The sequence below is a fragment of the Phaseolus vulgaris genome, chromosome 8, assembly GCF_051622355.1.
Source record: "Phaseolus vulgaris cultivar YP4 chromosome 8, ASM5162235v1, whole genome shotgun sequence".
NCBI classification, from domain to species: domain Eukaryota; kingdom Viridiplantae; phylum Streptophyta; class Magnoliopsida; order Fabales; family Fabaceae; genus Phaseolus; species Phaseolus vulgaris.
In genome coordinates, this window is record NC_143505.1 from 8902488 (window position 1) to 8924556 (window position 22069).

Sequence of the window (22069 nt, forward strand, 5' to 3'; positions counted from 1 at the left end):
ACTTTTTAGTGTACACAAAAGTAACTACACTAGAAAAAGGTAGGAAGATAAAATGCATTAGTTATCAACTTAAAAGTCTCCATGAACTAATTACATTTAATGAAAAATATAAAGCATTAAAAGCTTATATTTGCCTATGTAGACAATAAAGTAAAATGCATAATAAGAAGAACGACAAAAACTACAATATCTCAAATTGTGACAAACTTTTAACTCCTGAATGTATAAAGAATAAAAACACAATACAAATTACAAAAACTGAAAACAGACAAGCATACTCATGAATATACTTTAGATACTAATAAGCTGGTTGAGAAAATAAATTATCTTTAAAATGTCTTCAACCTTTATATTCTTCGTAAAGTAATTTTTTTTATAATCTCTCTATGTTATATCTTTGAGAATGTTACTTGGACTAAGAGAAACTTTGAAACTTTGTGTCCATCTTCATCCTTCATTTAATATTGTTGTGTTATAAGGTTAGAGTAACTTATTGTTTAAAAAATACTTGTCGTGGTATAAGAGTTTTAAGAAGCTACTAAAAAAAAGCATGTAATTAGGTTGAAGGTGTTAAACAAAGAATACACCATGTACAATAATATCAATGACAATATAATATAAAAAACATTATGATTTATTTCCTAAAATTATGAATAAGTTTTGAAAAAGTAGAAAGTAGTAAGTTTATTTTAAAAGTGAGATTACTTTTAATTATTTTATAAGTAAAGAAATCACTCATGCTTAAACATTAAATATGAAATATATGTTTCTTTTTACCTTCATTTCCATTCTTAAAATGAATAAACATAAAAATAATTATTTGATAATTTAAATTCTTAAGCAATATCATATATCCAATTAGAAAAAGGAGAGAAGAAAATCACTTAAGTAATTGAATGAAATGAATAGTAACATATCTTTCTACATTAGGTTTTATCCTATTTTTACAATATAATAAAATTGTTCCATCTTCTTGTATTGTAGCATACATCACCAAATTCAAACGGCTTTCTCGCACTCCATTTTCTTGTATTATACCATGTATCATCACCAAATTCAGAAAGATATCACCGATTTAAAGTATAACCTTACAAAAGTAAAAAAAATAATAAAATTTTTAAAATTGAAATGACGCAACTGAATGAGAGTTAAATGTTATATTTTATTTTAAACCAGCTATCATGTTACACTAATTTTGTAAAATGCTGATAAACAGAACACATTTTTCCCTAATAAGCACAACGTGATTCGAATTCTAATGCTCCCACTATCCAATTATTTTTATTATCATCCTTAGTGACGTCAGACTTATGTAATAAAACATTACAATATAATTAATAATTAACTAAGAACAGTTGTTTTTGAGAAAAAAAAGGAAGAATAGGCTGTATCTAAATTTATTTTTTTCCCGTTCCAAAAAAGAAAAGTTTATTAAATTTACACAATATTTTTTTTTTCTCGGTTTGGTTTCACAAAATCGCAATTTGTATCACTCGTTTCCGTTTCCCTTCGAGGAGAGACAGTGCCTGCCGCCACTGTTCTATGCGCCCCCTTCTTCTTCTTCTTCATCATCATCATCATCATCATCATCTTCTCTACCATCATCATCAACACCAGCGCCACCATAACCATCACTATCATCATCTTCAACATATCCATCACCATCTTCATATTCCTCATCCTGCGAAAAGCTAGGGTTCCCTCCGCGTCAAAACCCTCCCCTATTCCATGTACGATCACTGAGGAGGGTTTCTGATTTGGATGGCATTGGGAGATTTGATGGCCTCTCGCTTTTCACAATCCACCGTTCTCGTCGTTCCCAACCAGAACCACCACGACGATTCCACCGCCTCCTCTTCCTCCTCCTCCGTCGCCGTCGTCACCGCCAGTAACAACACTGACGATGCCGATTTCGCTAACCGCGGCGACTCTGAAGCCGCCATCGCTAGCAGCAGCGGCAACTACACCGGGAATGGCGCCACCAGCATGGCCTACCTGCCGCAGACTGTCGTCCTTTGCGAGCTCCGCCACGAAGCCTTCGAGGCCGCCGTCCCCGCCGGCCCCTCCGACAGCGGCCTAGTCTCCAAGTGGCGACCCAAGGATAGGGTCAGTTCAATCACTCTGGAAAGTTCGATTCAGTTGTTATTTGTTAACCTCGTCTGTATTATATGCACTTTGCTGTGATGAATCGGTGATTTGCGATTTTCGTTACGTAGATATTGGAAAATTGTTAGTCGTGTGTCACGTGTTCTGCGTGACAGAAATTTGGGAAATGTAGAAAAAAAGGGCGTTTAGGTCAATGCAGTGGCAGCATTGGTGATTGTGAATGGATGCCTTTGTTTGATTACGTTTGGGTATGTGATAGTGTTGTTAGGGAGTTGTCAAGGACGTAAAATTTTTGACCTGTTGAACACTAAGTTTTGTTAAGACGGGATCCTTTGAAGTGCAAAAGTGAAGTGTTGAGTAATACTGAACTAATGATTGATGAGAAAATCGAGTGAGTTCGTGATATTTGTGGGTTGTAATGCAGCTTCTTTCTTTACTATCCAGAGTGTACTTTGTACTTAAGCGGATCTTGAATTCGATCAATTCAAATTAATGATAACGGGATCAATTCAAAATAATGATAACTATTATAGTAGTGGACCTGATTGATACCTGCATTGGGGGAATCTCTTCTCTTACTTGTGAGCTTGGTGTTTGACGAATTTTCATTTTGCTAAAGATTTGGCTGTAAAAGTGGGTAAATTATCCTGGAATTTGCTTCACTGAATTAGTGATTTCGGAATGGAGGTGGGTGGGGGAAAGAGTGTTTACATTTGTTTCTTTAGGGTGATAGGACTTGTGTAAATCCTGGTAGCTTCCATAGCAAGTGGCTTGTAAATGGAGGTTGAAATTGCTGGACTCTTGATAGAGGTGGATTTTGGTCTAAATGTATACATATGTAAAATTAAGTATATGCTTTTCTGTAAGGAGCATTTGTTTAAATTCCAACCCTTGTTAAAAATGTGAAATAACCAGGCCACTTTTGCCTAGTCTGATTTTATCGACTGGAAATTTTGTGTTCGCAGTTTTTGTGTCGAGGCTTCTTCAACACAAGTAGTTGATTGACTGTTAATGTTCTAAAGGCGTTGATTGCATGGGAGTTTCGTATACCCTGGCTGTTTGGCATTTGCAATTTTTCAATCTGTCTTATTACTATTCTGGATGTAACTTTAGAATGAAGATTGAACAAAAAGATTGTTCTCTACTCAATAAAATATAATATTTCTTGCTGCTGCATTTGAAGCAACACATTACGAAGTGTATAATGTATAAATGTGGTTTATTTTTCTGATAAGTTTTATACTGTTGGTTCGTTGCTTTTTTGGGAGAGGGTAGGGTGGAGCTCATTTTTAGCGATAACATTTCTCCCATTTATAAAGGATTTCTTGAATAATAGTCTACCTTTGCAATGGATTTCTGGTGTAAATTATATTGCTATTTAACATTTTTCTTCATAATCAGAATACATTTTTATCGAAGTGTCTGTTTTTTCCTCCAAGATCTTTTAAAGACTTAAGATGTTTATATATTATATCTGATATAAGAAGTATGCTCCATTTTAACTCCTAATTTTGTGATGCAGATGAAGACAGGATGTGTAGCTCTAGTATTATGTTTGAACATTAGCGTGGACCCACCAGATGTAATAAAGATATCCCCTTGTGCCAGAATGGAGTGCTGGATAGGTCTCTTGTTACCTTTGATCTCATTTATTTAGTTGTTTTCTGTAGTTTGTACTCTCAAGTTGTTTCCTGGATTTGAGATATTTTGCATTTTTTTGCTCAATTCATGTTTGGAAATAGCTTTGGGCTTCTTAATGATATTATATGACATGTTTTTGTTATTCACTATTTGTTTTTGCAAGTTAATATTTCTGATGAATTAGTGTGCTGTTTTGCATTTATATTTTATGGTTGAACTCTTTGAATTCATACTAGTCTTCAACATTTTATCCAGTCATTGACTTTTTGATCGCAGCCTAATTATTTAGAGTTATTTGCAACTTTGTTAATGAAAAATGTAGCTAAATGGGTTGAGTAGAATCTTTGTGATGTATCAAAACTTTGTAGACTTGCAACCCTGGTTAAGGTGCAAGCAGTTTTTGATGCTTATCTTGTTCAATACTGCAGATCCTTTTTCGATGGCACCACAAAAGGCATTGGAGTCAATTGGAAAAACTTTGAGCAGTCAGTATGAAAGATGGCAACCAAAGGTGGGAATGATTAACTAGCTAATCTTATCCTCATGTTATATTTGAAATTGTTTTATAGTTAACCTTATTGAAATCTTTACAGGCCCGCTATAAATGTCAACTTGACCCGACAGTTGAAGAGGTGAAGAAACTTTGTACTACTTGTCGTAGATATGCAAAGTCAGAAAGAGTATTATTCCATTACAATGGTCATGGTGTCCCAAAACCAACAGCTAACGGTGAAATTTGGGTCTTCAATAAGGTCAATGTTTGTATTTCTTAGTTCTTTATGCAAGTTAGTTATTTGATAAATCAAATATTGTTTTCTTCATACTGGCAATGTAGGCCTAGTTGAAAAAGAAGTGGGTCTGCATGGTTTTCAATATCGCCAGTCAACATGTATACTTGTTGTAATTTAGGTTCCCGAACCCTCGAACCTAGTTAACTCTCTTGCAAACACGAGCAAACTTGCTCAAACTAGTGTAAAATCACGAGTTTTGAGTTGATTCAGCAAGATCAATGACACTGGATTTGTTTGTTTCTAGGTCACAAAATATATGCAAAACGCACCTAGGGAACAATTTTATGGTTCACTGGTTCTCTTCTGCAAGTTTCTGTCTATTTTAGGTGTTGATGTTGCGTTCTATCGCACTAACAAATCTCTCTCAGTGTCTTTCTCTGCTCCGCCCTGTTTGGTGTTTCTGATTCTCTTGGACACTTTGCGATCTCTTCTCTCCTATTTCCTTTCTTTTGTCCAGTTTCATATATAGGGCCGGCACAAACTATAAATTAGTGAGTTGAGTCATATTAGGATTTCTTTTTTTTACTCCTCTTTTGCTAATTTGGACTATTGGGCATCAGTTTAAGTCCAACAACTTCTTTTTTATGTAAAGCATAGTATATAATATAATCAACCAGAGTAATGATGAAGAAATAATTATATTAGAAAAATATAAAAATATTTAAAAAGTATATAATATGATCAACTACAACTAATAATAATGTTACAGTAGAAAATATAAAAGTTATTTATAGCATCATATAATATTGAATTATTATGTTATCTATATGTATTTTAATGTATCTTTTATCCAAAGTAAACTCTTAGTAGTGTATGAAGCTCCCACGAGTTTACATAAACTCTCGAGTTTGACAACCTTGTGTGTGTAGAGGTGCCCACCTTTTTAAAAATGTGCCAGTGTTCAGTAGAGAAAAATAGTATAAAAGATAAAAATGGGAGAATGGAAAATGAATGATTGTGGAAGTAGGACAAACCCATGAATAGAAGCAACATAGGGTGGCAAAAACATGAGAAGAAAAAGGGTAAGAAAGCCATTCACTATTTATTCTAGGCAGGATGAGTACTTTAATTATTTTACTTTCATGCCTCTTGTTTTGCTCAGATATTTTTCGGGAAGTCCAACGAGGGAGATATTAAATAATCATAAATGACCAGTAAATATATATAAAAGGTATTTATTTTGTAAATGAGAAGAGTTTACAATAATCGTTATTCTAGAAAAGGCAATTTATTTTGCTCCTTTTACTACGATAATAACTGATAACAGGTTAAAACTAAACTGGAATTGTATCTTATCACAGATGCCTGATTAGTTTAACTTTTGCTACTGGATATCATGGGTTCCAATTGAGTATAATTCCCTCAGTCACAATATCATGATGAGAATATCTACAAGACATTCCTATTCTCATTTTCATCATATGCTATGCAGAGTTATACGCAGTATATCCCATTACCCATCAATGAACTTGATTCTTGGCTGAAGACCCCATCAATTTATGTTTTTGATTGCTCTGCAGCTGGAATGATTGTGAATTCCTTCATTGAGGTATACACACAAAACCATGTTATTAAATACTTATAAAAAAAAATTCAAATGTATTGGTACTGATTTTTTCTTTTTTGGACTGCCAAATTTGTTACTGGACTTTTTTTTGATAAGCTTCATGAATGGAGTGCTTCCAACTCCTCTGTGTCCCAAAGGGATTGCATTCTGCTTGCAGCATGTGAAGCACACGAGACTTTGCCTCAGAGTGCGGAATTCCCTGCAGATGTGTTTACATCTTGCCTTACAACGCCTATAAAGATGGCATTGCGATGGTGAAACTTTTCATTAATTCTTAGTTTATCCTGTTCAGAATGTTTAATATGTTAAACATTCACATAGGTTTAGCATACCTTATTAATATTTTTTTAACATCAATATCATTATGCATGGATTTTGAAAGCATTGTGCATGGACTTCTAAATGATGAACACTTTTTTAACATGAATTGTTTTACTTTATCCACCCAATCTTTTACCTTATAATACTTTCCCATATCTAACCCTTGCTTAACTACTTTTATCTAATAGCATTTTATGATGGCTGATTGTATACATCGTAATCCAAGATCATAAATGTCATTTTTTATAATACAAATTCTCCTAGGGAGTATTTTTGCTCTTTAACTGATTTATTATCTTTACTGTAACTTTTCTACTAGACTTTTTGTTAACTGCAATAGTGATAGAAGAAAAAACCCGTGATAAAGATGGTTTTTACTATGAAATTGATTTTATGCTTGACATTTACATTTACATTTCCATTCCTAACTTAACTTTCCTCATTTTCTAGCTCCTGGGCTTTCTAATGTTGGTAACTGAGTTTTATATCACAGCAAACTGGCTAGTGATAACTTTTTTGTTATGTAATTTGTCTCTAGGTTTTGTACACGTTCATTGCTTCGTGAATCACTTGATTATTCACTTATAGACAAGATCCCTGGCCGTCCTAATGACCGAAAGACACTTCTGGGTGAATTGAATTGGATCTTTACAGCAGTAACTGATACGATTGCCTGGAATGTTCTTCCCCATGGTCGGTCTCAACCCTCCCCATCATTTTCACTGACTTACTAAATTACAACAGTTTCCTTTTTGAACTCCAGTTCTTCTTTAGTTAGTATCTTTTTATCTTATATGGATAATTATTTTGTCCTACAGATCTTTTTCAGAGATTGTTCAGACAGGATTTGCTTGTTGCAAGTCTATTTCGAAATTTTCTACTTGCTGAGCGAATCATGCGATCTGCAAATTGTTCTCCTGTTTCTCACCCAATGTTACCTCCAACCCACCAGCATCATATGTGGTATCGTTGGTCATTATTGTTATGATATTTTTTTATATGTTGCCAAATTTTTTCAACAGTTTATGTTTTTTCTCCACATTCCAGGGATGCATGGGACATGGCTGCTGAGCTATGCCTCTCTCAACTTCCATCTTTAGTTGAGGATCCTAATGCCGAATTTCAGGTATCTGGAATTCTGGATTTATTTTTATAATAGGATGTATATGTCGTTCTGAAATTGAATATTAAATGATAAAAATTAGCTAAGGTATTCTGGTTTGGCAAGGAATAGTTGCAATATGACGGATTATGTATGAGCTTACCTGATGAAGTATGTTGTTGTTCTCTATCAGCCTAGTACGTTTTTCACTGAGCAGTTGACAGCATTTGAGGTATGGCTTGACCATGGTTCTGAACATAAGAAACCACCGGAGCAGTTGCCTATAGTTCTTCAGGTGCGATCCATGTATTTGTCTTTGTTTCCTTTTAAGCCATTTTGTTGCTTCATAATACTCTTGTTAGGTAGGTTACATGATTTTAGTGAAATCAGCTGTCAGCTCCTGTTCCTTAATTATGTTTTTGAAGGGTAAGTGTTTCTTATAATCATTCTTCTGATAGACATTTGTCAAAATGATGTATTGTAGTGAGCATCTACTCCCTTAAAAACAGGGCTAGCTTTATCTAGTTGTAATGGCAATGTACATTTCTGTTTCGTTCATTCAACATGCATAATGCGAATTGTCCTAAAATGTTTTTCTGAAAGCGTGTTATTGTCAATGATTGTCTCAGCTCAGCTATTTGTTATTAGTTTATTTGAGGGACTTACTTGCAATTTGGTTGACTTGGCAATCATCTTCCTATGTCTTGATTCTGTATAGGTTCAGAATTTGTACCCTTAGATCTGTTGTGACCAATTGTTTTGTATAATCTTACTTGCAAACCGACCTTTCAATCTTTCTTTATGCACTTTTGACTCGAATTAGTTTTTTCTTTTTGACAGTAAGTCTACTTTATACTTCTGGGAAGATTGTTTGCCAGTTGTTGATATCCTTTCCATGCATTGATAAGCATTGTTCCTATTTCAGGTTTTACTTAGCCAATGCCATCGCTTTCGGGCCTTAGTGCTCCTTGGAAGGTTCCTTGATATGGGGCCATGGGCGGTTGATCTGGTAGTTTTTCTCTAGATTCATCAACATTTGTTGCAATTGTTTTACCTATTTATTTATTTATATGTAAAGGTTTTTGAGAACTTAATACCAAGTTTTTTATATGTAGGCGTTGTCTGTTGGAATATTTCCTTATGTTCTAAAGCTATTACAAACAACAACACCAGAACTACGTCAGATCCTTGTATTCATATGGACAAAGATTCTTGCACTTGACAAGGTAGATTTGGAGGAAAATAAATTCTTTAAGTAAATGTCAATTAGATGTTTGTTTTAGCTTACCTTAGAGAAATAGTTGTTTTTTTATCAGCTTGGCATTGAAAAACATGTGATTTTGTTTTCCAAAATTAATTTCAACCAAACATGTCGAAATTTTGTCTTGGTCAGTGAAGGTTGCTTTTACTGTAGTAGTAGTTATTGCAGTATATTCACTGGCTTGGCATGGTGCTGGACAAGCCAAAAAAAGTAGAATATGAGAACATTCGAAAAAGATGTGATTTTTGGACAGGTATAACTATTCAACTTGGGCTTTCGAGATTGGGTTATGGTTAAGTCGGTTGAGCTACAAATCCTATCTGACTAGAATTGCCTAATTTGTCCCTATAGAACAATGTGAACAATGGATAAATTCACACCTCAGTTAAACTTACTTTTTGTCTTCATGATCAGTTTGGATTGAGGCTGGTGCCCTTTATAACAATGACACTCTACCTACACAGAGTGTGCAGAGCAGTGTTGTCAAAATCACGAGTTTACTTGCATACTTGCATGAGTCAGCGAGTTTAGAGTGCCAGCTGAGGTGACTCGGCTGGCGGATTGGTATCGGAGCGAGGCATGCGCGGGCCAGAGGTTGTCGATCCTGGATCATGACTCGTCCGCGGCCATTTTTTGGCCAAGAAAAATGGAACTTTCTTGCTCTAGCCCAGAGAATGAGGTTTTGCAGCGGTGGCGGCGGCGGTGGCGTGCCCTGGTGAGGCTGTGACCGTGGCAGAAAATGAAGAGATTAAAGTGGATGATGTGTGGCGCATGGAAGTGAAGAGCTGCTGCCCAAAATAAACCCTAAAACCTAATTCAAATATTTGGGCCTTGGACAAGTTTTAATATCCAACCTATTGCAACCCTAATTCAAATTGTTGGAGAAGTATTTTGCAGCAGCAAGAGGAAGTGAGCAGCACTACTAATTTAAAACCCTAAATTTAGTTGGGCTTTACTTGTCCCATTTAAAATATTAAAGTTTCCAATAATTTTAATTCACATCAGTTTTCTTTAATTTATCTATAAATATATATTGTAACACTATTAGTAACTCTTACAAGCCGAGTTACGATCCTCGAGTTAAGATCTTTTATCTCCTCTCCGATCCTCTTACAAGTTACGAGTTTGACAACATTGGTGCGGACAGAGCCCTATTTTTGCTTTAGGCAACTTCATGCTGCTTTGCATGATTTTAGTGATCTCATTTGTAGATTTAAATAAGGAATTTAGGAATCACAAGTATGTTTTTTATGACCTTAGGCTTGTATGGTTTGCCACAAGAGTATTTTGCTACGTGATTTGATTTTGGGATTAGATTTTGAAGTATGTTAAGAATGTTTTTGGCTAAGGCCTCATGTATGAAGATAAGGGAAATACTCAAGTTGTTGGGTATTATGATGCTGACTAGGTAGGGTCACTGTGTTCTTTTTGGAGGTAATTTAATATCATGGAAAAGCAAGAAATGAAATGTTGTGGCAAGATGAAGTCTGGAAGCATAGTGCAAGACAATGACATTAGTTACTTGTGAGCTCATATAGCTAAAACAACTCAGTTTGAATTTGAAGAAGATTTGCAAATGTACCTTATATATGGCAACCAGGCAGCATTACACATCGCCTCTAATCTTGTCTTTCTTGAAAGGACCAAACATATTGAGGTAAATTGTTATTTTGAAAGAGGAATTGCTAAAAACATCCCCACTAAACTTTTCAACTTTAGTGAAGAGTTGGCTAACATATTCACCAAGTCACAAAGTACCTAAGATCGATCATATTTGCATCAAGCTAGGAACATGCAACTTATATGATCCTACTTGAGGGGGAAGTGTTATAATTATAGAAATATGAAGTAGATTCGATATAATGAAAAATATCTAGATTTTGTGTGTGTGTGTATATATATATATGTATATATATATATATATATATTATTAGCAATGTCTTTATTTATAACACATCCTTTTATGCTCCAGTTTCAGGGAAGTGTTATACTTTTAGAAATAAGGAGTAGATCCTATATAATGAATAGTATCTAGATTATATATGTATATTATAAATATATTTATTTATTTTTGTATTTCATATCTTTGTTATTATTAGAGGATATTGAATCTCTATTTTTTTGTATTGAGTCTGTTTTCTCAATATGATTGAAGCATTCTTGTTGTCTTAGAAACATATAGTTTCAGCTCAATGTCTATTTCTTTCCTATAGTTTATTATTAGTAAAAGATTTCTAAGTGTTACCTTTCTTAAGTGAAACATTCGATATGCTGTTGGTCACATTACTAATGAAATCCGTAATATAATAAACAATGAAAACTGTGTGATCAAATCCTAAACTCCATTAAGATATTGTGAACATTCTCTTTTTTGCTGACCTTTATAATTTTCTAATGAAATTTGATCTTGAACTCTGATGTTGTCCACTGTGTCTGGCATTGATTATGTTCTATTTCTGTGTTGTAGTCATGTCAGGTTGATCTAGTGAAGGATGGTGGTCATATATATTTCATTAAGTTTCTTGATAGCATGGAAGCATATCCAGAGCAACGGGCAATGGCTGCTTTTGTTTTGGCTGTGATTGTGGATGGTCATAGACGGGGCCAAGAAGCTTGTATGGAAGCTGGTTTGATTCATGTCTGCTTAAAGCACCTACAGAGTTCATGTCCTAATGATTCACAAACTGAACCCCTTTTCCTTCAGTGGCTTTGCCTTTGTCTGGGGAAATTGTGGGAAGACTTCTCAGAGGCACAAACAATTGGTTTACAGGAAGATGCAACTACTATATTTGCTCCTCTACTGTCTGAACCCCAGCCAGAGGTTTGTGCCCTAGTTATAGGTTCTATTTCCAGTTGCCAGATGATTATAATTTTTGATGAATTAATCAAATAAATTTAGTCATGCAATTTATTGTTTCACAGGTTAGGGCATCTGCTGTTTTTGCACTGGGTACCCTTCTTGATGTGGGATTTGATACATGTAGAAGTGTTGGAGGCGATGAAGAATGTGATGATGATGAAAAGTTTAGGGCTGAAGTTAGTATAGTTAAGAGTATGTTATGTGTTGCTTCAGATGGGAGTCCATTGGTGAGGGCAGAGGTAGCAGTAGGTAGGTGATTAAGCATCTAAATAATTTATTTTGAATTTGTAATACATTTTATTTTCTTATGATTAGATTGGAAGACCCCAGACAGGATGTTGTTATTTTTAATAGATATCATTACTGCAAACTTTAATAGTTGCTTGTTTCTGAACTTAGAGAAAGATGAAAAACCTTAAAACAAAGTAATTGTTACTGGTGAATAAGAAAGAAAGCATCTGCAGAAAAAGTAATCAAACTTGCATCTAAAAACATCTCTTTTTTGTGTTTCTGATTGCTGTCTCTAATTTGATTGCATTGCTGTTAATTGGTTTGTAGTAAGACATCTTAATGTTGTCAATATAGAATGGGAGGGCTGATAGGCTTTAGAGTGAGATGGATCTGAGACATGTTGCTGACTTGTTTTTTTTCAACTTTCAGCTCTAGCACGGTTTGCTTTTGGCCACAACAAGCACCTGAAATCTATTGCTGCTGCATATTGGAAGCCTCAGTCTAATTCTTTGATTAATTCCTTACCTTCATTGGCTAATATAAAAGGTTCAGTTGGTGGATATCCTAAACAGAACCAACATATACCTCATGGAAGTATTGTTTCTCCTCAAATTGGTCCTATCAGGGTTGGAAATGACAACTCTCCAGTGGTTCGAGATGGTCGGGTCTCTTCTAGCAGTCCTCTTGCTGGTTCGGGAATCATGCATGGGTCCCCATTGTCTGATGATTCATCTCATCATTCTGATTCAGGCATTCTAAATGATGGTTTCAGCAATGGAGTGGTTAACCACACTGGACCAAAGCCCTTGGACAATGCATTATATTCACAATGCGTACTTGCTATGTGTACTTTAGCAAAAGATCCATCTCCACGCATTGCAAATCTTGGTCGTCGAGTACTGTCCATCATAGGTATTGAACAAGTGGTTGCAAAACCGTTGAAGTCTAGTGGTGTTCGAACTGTTGAATCTACAGCTTCTCCAGCTCTTGCTGGACTGGCTCGATCATCTTCTTGGTTTGATATGAATGGAGGTAGATCTCCTTTCCAGTTTACTTAATGGTTAATCCTGTGGGATAATAACTTCCTAAGCAGTTTTGTGAAGTTTTACAACATAAATTTTATTTGTTATAATCCCTGCTGTTTTATTGCCAGCCTTTCTGCTTATTAGTGCTTGTTGCTCTGGCAGGACACTTGCCACTGACCTTCAGAACTCCTCCGGTCAGTCCTCCTCGCCCAAGTTATATAACTGGAATGCGTAGAGTCTGCTCATTGGAGTTTAGGCCCCACCTGATGAATTCTCCGGACTCTGGATTGGCTGATCCACTTCTAGGTTCTGGTGGAGCTGCTGGGACTTCAGATAGAAGCTTTCTTCCACAGTCAACTATCTATAGTTGGGGTTGTGGACACTTTTCCAAACCACTATTATCTCCTGCAGATGATAGTGAAGAAGTATCAGGCAGAAGGGAGGAGAAGGAAAAACTTGCACTGGAGCACATAGCAAAATGCCAGCACTCTGGTTTGTATTTCTCTTTTTATTTTTATTAAGTGTGTTCCTTACAGATGTCTGGCTGACATTTTGTTTGTTCGTTGCAGATGTTAGCAGGCTTACAAATCCAATTGCTAAGTGGGACATCAAGGGTACACAAACAGCATTGCTGCAACCTTTCTCTCCTATAGTAATAGCTGCTGATGAGAATGAACGTATCAGGTATATGAAGCTAATCCATACTTTATTATAACTTAAAGTGGAACTGTTATGAAGCTGGGGAGGGCTTTAAACAGAACATTGCTTTTTTGTTTGGGAATGTTACAACAGTTGTTTACAGGACTCTAAAGATCATCTGTGGTGAATTTTTAGAAGTTATACATTTCCAATCATGTTTACGTTCAGGGTTGGTTGCTCTTGGCAAGACTGAGTGACATTTATTAATTATGGGGACTTTCACAATTACATGACAATTCCCTAGCATAATTTTATACACAATAGTAATTCTGACTTTTGACCTGGTCAGAGTATAATGTTCTTTGGAGTTCTCTGCAGGATATGGAACCATGAGGAGGCAACACTGCTCAACAGTTTTGATAATCATGATTTTCCTGACAAAGGGATTTCTAAGCTCTGTCTTGTAAATGAGCTTGATGAGAGCTTGCTCCTTGCTGCTTCATGTACTTTTCTCTGCTGTTTAATATTATACATTTTATTCTCAAATTGTTGTCAGAGCTTTAATATTATTGGGAATCTTGTGGTGCAGCTGATGGAAACATACGGATTTGGAAAGATTATACTCTGAAGGGTAAACAAAAACTTGTCACTGCATTCTCTTCTATTCATGGTCATAAACCTGGTGTGAGGAGTCTGAATGCAGTTGTTGATTGGCAACAGCAATGTGGTTATCTGGTAGGATTATTCTTTAATCATTCTTGGGAATGTGGGAAATATTCCTCTACCCCTATATCCTAAAATCGAAGGACTAATTATTTCCTCATATTGTGAAGCGAATGATTTTCTTATGGTGTTCCATGTTACATTTTTACATTTAACAGTATGCATCGGGTGAGATATCGTCTATTTTGTTATGGGATGTTGATAAAGAGCAGCTTGTTAATACTATACCTTCATCATCAGATTGCAGTGTCTCAGCATTGGTAAGCTTCAGCTATGCAAGATGTCTTTTGTTGGTTAATTTGCTTGACATAGTTATTTTGGAAAGACAGCTAAGTAGATGTTATACTTTAAGAGGCATTTACTAAGTAGTTTTCCATGATAATTATTGAATTGGTGAGTTTTTGCTTGCCAGCTACATTTAGAACAGGTTTCTTCACTGATAAAGTCATGCTTTGTAAAGTTTTTTTTTAATGATGATTGATGGCTTATTACTGTTGAAATGCCCCGTTCCCCTTTTTCTGGTACTTGGTTGTTTTTGAACGTTAAGACTGAAGGACCTTTGCTGATCTTATTATATTTGCCTTTGCCATAGATAGTTGTCAATCTCAAATAGTAATGCAGTGGCCACCCCCAATTCGGTTAAGGGCTTTACTATTCTCAAGTTTTGTCAGACATCAAATAATATATAATAAACTTAACCAATATTTACTCCAAATTAATGATATTCCCGAATCATCAATTGTGACCACCTCCTTCTAGTATTATTTTACTCAATCTTTAACCAGGTAACAAAGGAGTTATACGAGCAATTATCTTTTGATTTTTATGCATTTTGTCATGTGTTTCAGGCTGCATCTCAAGTTCATGGGGGACATTTTGCAGCTGGTTTTGTTGATGGTTCTGTCAGACTTTATGATGTCAGAGCACCTGAAATGTGAGCACCTCAGATGAATTTCTTCCATCATGATGCAAATAGTAACATGGTTCTTGGCTCACTTTTATTGATGTGATTGAATCAAGCATCTTTGTTGTTTATCACCTATATGTTTTGATATGGTTATGCATGCATCTAAATAATGAATTTATACTTTAATTTCCTCAATCCATACTTGTATGTTAAGTTTTTTCGTAAGTACAAACCTTTAAGGTCCAATTTAGCAGTCTCAATTTCTTTAATCACTAATGGCAAAAAATGCTTCTCAGGCTCGTCTGTGAATTGAGGCCTCATACGCAAAGAGTAGAAAAAGTTGTGGGGATTGGCTTTCAACCTGGATTAGACCAAGGAAAGGTAAAAGGAGCATCTTGCTAGTTTGATATGTTTTTCTTTCTTTTTTGACTTTTTGTAATTATTAGATTTATGAATTTGATTTGAAGTGGATGATGCAATTATGTCATATTGTTGGTTTTCTTCAGATTGTCAGTGCTTCTCAGGCTGGGGACATCCAATTTCTTGATATAAGAAATGTTAGGAGCACCTATCTTACCATCGAAGCTCATAGGGGATCACTCACAGCTTTAGCTGTACATAGACATGCTCCAATTATTGCTAGTGGTTCAGCGAAACAACTCATTAAAGTTTTTAGTCTGGAGGGTGATCAACTAGGCACCATTCGTTACTATCCTACACTAATGGCTCAGAAAATTGGTTCTGTAAGTTGCCTCAATTTCCATCCATACCAGGTGTTACTTGCTGCTGGTGCTGCAGATGCATGCGTTTGTATCTATGCTGACGACAACACTCAAGCAAGATGAATCTGCATTTTTTCCAATGATTTCATCGGTTGTCTCCAGCTCAGAAGAGTGCATCAAACATCACTCAGGAACGCCACGCATATTTCTTGCAGTTGGGTAATCCTGTTATGATGCTTTAATCCCTCTCCGCTGTGAATACATCTGAAAATATTGGTAGGGGTATATTCTGCTGATAGTGTATGCAAGATATTCATTAGCCTCCATGGTTAGAGGGTTGCACTCGACTGGAAGAAAATCATGCTTATTGATTGGAGGCTTCGGCAAATAATGTCAATCGTCGTAAATGTGTGTAAATATCATTTTCTCCATAATTATTTTCTATTCCTGTTTTGCGTGCTATTCCCACCTTTTGTAAATTTTTTTGTCAGATTACATAAGCTAGTTTGCTGACAAATGTGGTCCTGGAAATGGGGCATCTCACTCATGATTGTAGTTTCCGTTGAATTTGGGGACCCTTGTTTTTAACCAACGTGTAATTAAATTCAAGTTTGTCCAACTGTGCAATTTCTTTTCTCAACCTTAAAGCGGTTTCTTTTGATCTTTTATGCCATGTCGACAATAACGCTTTAGCTGGAATTTTTCACTAGGCTGATTCTAGTGGTTTTCTTGTATATCTTTTCTTAGTACAATACAAGGGGTTTTTCTTAATGAATGGGAAAGAGATTTTAGAACCTCCTGATCTTTTCTTTTTAAGGAGGCCACGAATTAGAGGCTTTGAAATTCACCACATCTAAAGTTTGTATTAAAATACAAAATGGCCCTCAAAACAACTATGACATGTCATATTTGACGGGCAACACGTTTTTGTATTTTAAGTGCCTTTATAGTGGCAAACGATCAATCAATGAACATAAGAACAAGAAATACTACCAGAAACTAAAATATCACATCAGTCTGTCGTCTGGGGTAAAACTCAAGCTATTGACTTTATTATAATGGGAAGCTACGTGTATCAATCTAGAGCTCCATAAGCTGCAAGCAATAAAGCAGGTCCCACTTTTACAGTGTATCAAAACATTGTCCCAGACAAGCTGGACGATGAACCACTACTGGTCATCTTAACCTTTCCATGTGTTTCCGAAAACATTCAAATCTTCAAATAACAGGTAAGATGGAACAAAATGCTTTTGTCCTGTTGCATTCGCAGGAGATCCACCGATACCTACTCTGGCAGGGAATGAACTATCGTGTAGCTCGGGCCTTACCCCTGGAGCAGAAGGATACGATACTCTTGTATTGGCTTGTGTTGAAATCACATTCGTAGCAGGCGAGTGATTTTGATAGTTCGCATATCCAGGTGTAGCTGACCATGGCGGGGGAGGATATCTTGGAAGGGTATTGAAGATGTTGATTCTGAAATTGTTGCTGTGGTTGAGGTTGATGGCCGTATACGGTTTGGGCTTGATACTGTAGCAGGGGTTGAGGAAGGGAGTGTGAACAGGGTTGGGGTTGGGGCTTAGATTGCAGTGTTTGGTGCTGTGGCTGATACTGTAGTGGTTGCGGTTCTTTATGGGGTTGCAAATGTTGTTGATGAGGGCTATATTGATGATGTTGACGTTGTTGCAACTGCTCCTGTTGGGCTGGTTGGTGATGCTCTTTGTTCGGATTCATAATGTGTATGTCGAGATGAGGGTGGGGATGAGGATTGATGAGTCTGTTGTTGAGGCTGTGGTTGAAATTCTGACTTAGATTGATGTTGAGACCATGGGACAACGTAACTGTTGTACGACAAATTTTCCGGACATGTATGGGAAGCAAAAGAGAACCCTTCTGTTGTCGACTGAACAGATATCAGATGCATGCCTTGGCTAGAGGCTGATGGTGCGTATGTTGTCTGTGGTGATGGCGTCATGGACAAAGTGATACCAAGTAAGTCAATAATGTCCTGATCCTTTGCAGTACTAACTGGGGCAGCAGGGTTGGAAATAACTAATGCATTGGATGGGACTGAGGTTGAGGGGTTTGGAACATGTGGGGTTTTGGTGCTAATATTAACTGAATTTTCGCTGGAACCGGTTGCGGCACCATTTGAAATCACAGGCTGTGCCTGCCTGCAAAAATAAAAAATATTGACATGGTAGAACAATCTCATTACTCATGACCTGCAATACATGCTAATATACGGGCTTTACAATTCTATAACAAAATTAGGGCTTCTAAGAAATAGTTGTAGGACATAATGAAATAACATGAGTGGAAGTATAAAACAAAATACATGCCTAATGAAACGATTTTGACTTCTAAAAAGCAAAGGGAAGATAATTCACTTGCACATGCGTGTCCATTCATGTCCATACATAAAAGACCTAAACAGATATTCTAAACTAGTTTATTTTTAGATAAGTTATAAGCAAGCAAGACTGAAAAGAAAAACATGTTTATCAGTTCTAAGTGACCTCCGAGCTAGCTGTGCAAATTCATCCTCTTCCTCTTCTTCAATCTGGCTCCTGGTTTCAGAAAGCACTATGGCTGAATTGCTAGCTTTAGGTGTTGAAGAAGACTCTCCAGGGCTGGAGCTGTTTATATTGGATTGATCTACAGTAGATTGAGCTTCAGTTGATACAGTGCTGGGACTTGCTCCTTGAATAGGAAACAGTACCAGAAGCAATTGCATCATGCCTAGCTAGCAAACCTTGAATACTATCATTTAATTCCAGGCCTCGTCCAAGAAGCTCCTCATCCCTATGACAAAACCAAGATGAGAACAAAACCCACATATCTGCAGACAGACTTCACGAAGTAACAAACAAGTATATTTGGGTGTGTGCCAGATGGAAAATCCGAGTTGAACTAACCCAGTTGTAGTTAGCATTTGCATCAACTTTTTCTGGTTTGTGCGACAGCGATCAACAAGATCAATAATTACTTCATCTTTTACAGCCTATAAAGCATAAAAGCCAGACATTAAATCATTTCACTTAAACAAAGGGAGGATTCAGAAGACCAAGAAAAACAGTTTAACTTACTGCACGATCACTAGGATTCACAGCCTGCAACATGTCACTCAAAAGATCCAAAACATCACGCATGGACTCCAAGCTTGTCACATACTGAGTATTTCAAGAGAAGTTAGCTTAAAAACAAATCTGATAACACACAGAAGTTGTCGCACAAAGGATAGCAGAGGAAGCAAGAGTGAAAAGGAAAAAATACAAGGCAGACATTAACCTTAAACTTTCTATCTCTGTTGCCATAGTTTCATCCAGTGTTTTTGATGAATTGCTTGGCATCCCATATCCAGCTAGCATATTTCTTAAATTTGGATGGGTGGAAGGAGTAAATATTGGAGCTGCATCTGGTGTTTACCACCTGGTCCCCCGAATGGCTCTTGCTATGAGTCCAGCAATATTAAGATTTTATCCCTCACTTGCATATCTGCCTAAATAATCTTTGCATGTATTTCATGTTAGACGAGACAAATCAAAGAACCCATCCATACTTTTATTAATAAATATTAAGATTGTTTTGATAAGTAAAAGCTGGGTGACTTTTACCTATAAAAATCTTTGTATTTTTGTATCAACGTGTAAATGGGCTTTATAACTGTTCAACTCCACATTACAGCTTTTCTATTGAAAGAGAAATACCGCCCTAGACATTTAACATAGATAGTTTTGAGCCAGTGGGATCTAATCTAGAATCATATGCTTACTGATCACTAATGATAAGAATTATTAATTATTTCAGAAAATGTATCACCTAATTAATTTTACAAACAGTACACCTGTAACGATTGCAAACTTCCCTAGATTTTAGAGGAATTCTCCCTTTAAACATGACAGAGGTTTAGTCATAATGATCTGGCCTTGTTTATAACAACAGATTTTCATGAAGAAAGCAATAACAATTTCTTTCAAGCACCAAATACAAAAACTAAACCAAGAACATATCTTAAGTTTCCCACTAAAACCTTACCTTCTTCCTTATGATTTTGATCATCTCCTCCAGTATGTTCCTCTCAGCAATTTGAAAGTGCACAAAATCACCGCAGTTCTTTACCATTGTCTCCAGCAGCTGGGGGTAGACAGCCAGAAACAACAAATGAAGCTCCAAACAAATGAATTTGAAAGTTAAGCAATTCAGAAGGACACAGCCACAAACAGCTAGTAATTGAACTTTAGAGCTCCTATGTTGTAATCTCCTCTTCACAGCTTTTACAACATCTTTTGGCTGCCTGAGAAATTAAGCACGTGGTATTCATCGAAGATTCAGTAAAAAACTTAAAAAAACAGCCTCAATTTCCAAGAGGCTACTCTATTAAAGGAGTGAATTATAGTCTGTATTATCATCCATGGACCCTGGTTTTTCTGAGAGGAAACTGAGACTAAAAATAATTGTTCAATTTTGACAACAACAATTATGCATGAGAAATTTAAAAATCATAGAATTAAAAAAAGGGAAAAAAATTAATATAATCAGAAAAAATAACAAGCAGCTTCCATTAAGTAATACAATCCTCTTGTCAGTTTCGTCACACACAAAAAAAAATACTAACTACAATCACCAACAACAGCTTTAGCCCCAAACTCCATCAGATGACAGAACCAACAAACATTAAATGGAACATCATATTCAAAAGCATAAACATGTGGTAGTTGGTCAAAGTCAACTCCTCCAAAATAAAATAAAATATAACAAAACATGTTGTCGAAATTGATATGCTATCATCTATCTCCCTCCTTTTCTTGTGCAAATGTTTAGATTTTAATAAAAGAATAAGATCTTAGAAATCTTCACGGTGATCTCTAAATTGTCTCTACTTTCTTGGAGGTAGACGCCGATCTCATGTAAAGTGACAGCTTTTATTGAGATTCCTCCTTTTATTCTCTCTCAATCTCTCCCAATTTCCATTTTTACACCAAGTTTTCTTTAGATTTCTCTTTACTTTTCCAATCTTTAGCCATCCACATCTATTTAATATATATAGTAGTGATATATGAACAATCCACATGTGGCTGCGCGCATGTATATAACCTCTTTAAGTGACAAATTTGATAACATGAAAAAGATGAATTTTGTCCTTTTATTAAAAAAATAAAAATCAGTATATGCGTTTCTCCGAAAGCTTTCTTCCCTCATTTATTTAGCTGTGCTGGATTTTGGAAGATTCTTACGCTTTGAATTCGGTGGGAGATTGAGCCTTCAATATGGGTTGGCATTTGGTGTGCGTACGATTTGGAGGCTTCTTTGGAAGTTAGTTTTCGTTTAGGATTTAGGATTTTATTGCATTATAGTAGCTATGTAGGATTCCTATTTGAGTTTTAATTTTATGGATTATTTAGGTTTCCGTTTTGGGTTTTGATTTTAGGGTTTCGTTTTGGATTTTGATTTTAGCGTTTCGTTTTGGGTTATCCTATTCGGTGCATGTAAAGTATGGTAAAAATAGTTATGTGAATAGCAATAGGGATGGTGTAAAAAGGAGAGGCATGCGATTTTCATGTTTAAGTTTGAGAATGACGAGGTAGGATGTGGGAGTGGGAATGGGAAGGAGGTGGACGTTGTGTGGTCCAATGGGGAGTTTAAGAATGGAAAGAGTTGGTCGTCTTCTTCGTTGTCGGTTTCTTCTTCTGTTGGGTCTTTTGGAGGGAGTTCCTCTGTCATTGAATGGTCCAGCGTGGAGGAGAATGAATTGGTGGTTCCTTTTGGTTTTTCGTTGGTGGTTTATGCTTGGAGAAAGTAAACACTTTGAGTGATTTTTTTTTTCTTCCCTCTTGGTTAAAAAAGGTTGAAGAAAAAAGAAGAACAAAATTGGATATTATGAGAGTGTATAGAGGTTGTATGACCATCATGGGGTCTTTCTTTTTTTGTTTTTACCAAAATGGGGTCGTTGTCAAAAAAATTATAAATATGGGGCAAGTCATGCTAACTTGGCATGACTTCATATGTAGAAGTCGTGCCAACTTGGCACGACTTTGCCACGTCAGCCTGAAGTTGTGTCAACTTGGCATGACTTTTGCCACGTCAACCTGAAGTCGTGCCAAGTTGGCACGACTTTGTCCACATCATATTTTTTTAATTTTTTTTGTTTTTAAATAAATATATATTATAAT

At 36.1% G+C, this 22069-nt stretch overlaps 1 protein-coding gene and 1 pseudogene across 2 annotated transcripts; one reads left to right on the forward strand and one right to left on the reverse strand.

Moving 5' to 3' along the window:
- The first annotated feature begins 1460 nt into the window (after positions 1-1460).
- Positions 1461-16515, forward strand: LOC137823900 (regulatory-associated protein of TOR 1). Its single transcript, XM_068629221.2, has 23 exons — positions 1461-2106; positions 3629-3731; positions 4176-4258; positions 4341-4499; positions 5971-6087; positions 6202-6359; positions 6965-7119; positions 7245-7389; positions 7474-7552; positions 7722-7823; positions 8454-8537; positions 8644-8754; positions 11257-11610; positions 11712-11898; positions 12310-12912; positions 13068-13397; positions 13475-13589; positions 13923-14047; positions 14134-14279; positions 14426-14527; positions 15116-15201; positions 15471-15555; positions 15681-16515. Exons 1-23 carry the CDS (start codon positions 1762-1764, stop codon positions 16017-16019), a joined length of 4113 nt encoding a protein of 1370 aa, XP_068485322.1. The 5' UTR covers positions 1461-1761; the 3' UTR covers positions 16020-16515.
- A 404-nt stretch (positions 16516-16919) lies between these two features.
- Positions 16920-20201, reverse strand: LOC137824522 (TOM1-like protein 6; annotated as a pseudogene). Its single transcript, XR_016514906.1, has 6 exons — positions 19935-20201; positions 19173-19398; positions 18986-19058; positions 18815-18900; positions 18416-18701; positions 16920-18070 (listed from the first exon to the last, which is right to left on the reverse strand). The product of XR_016514906.1 is annotated as a TOM1-like protein 6 (transcript).
- Between the last annotated feature and the right edge of the window lie 1868 nt (positions 20202-22069).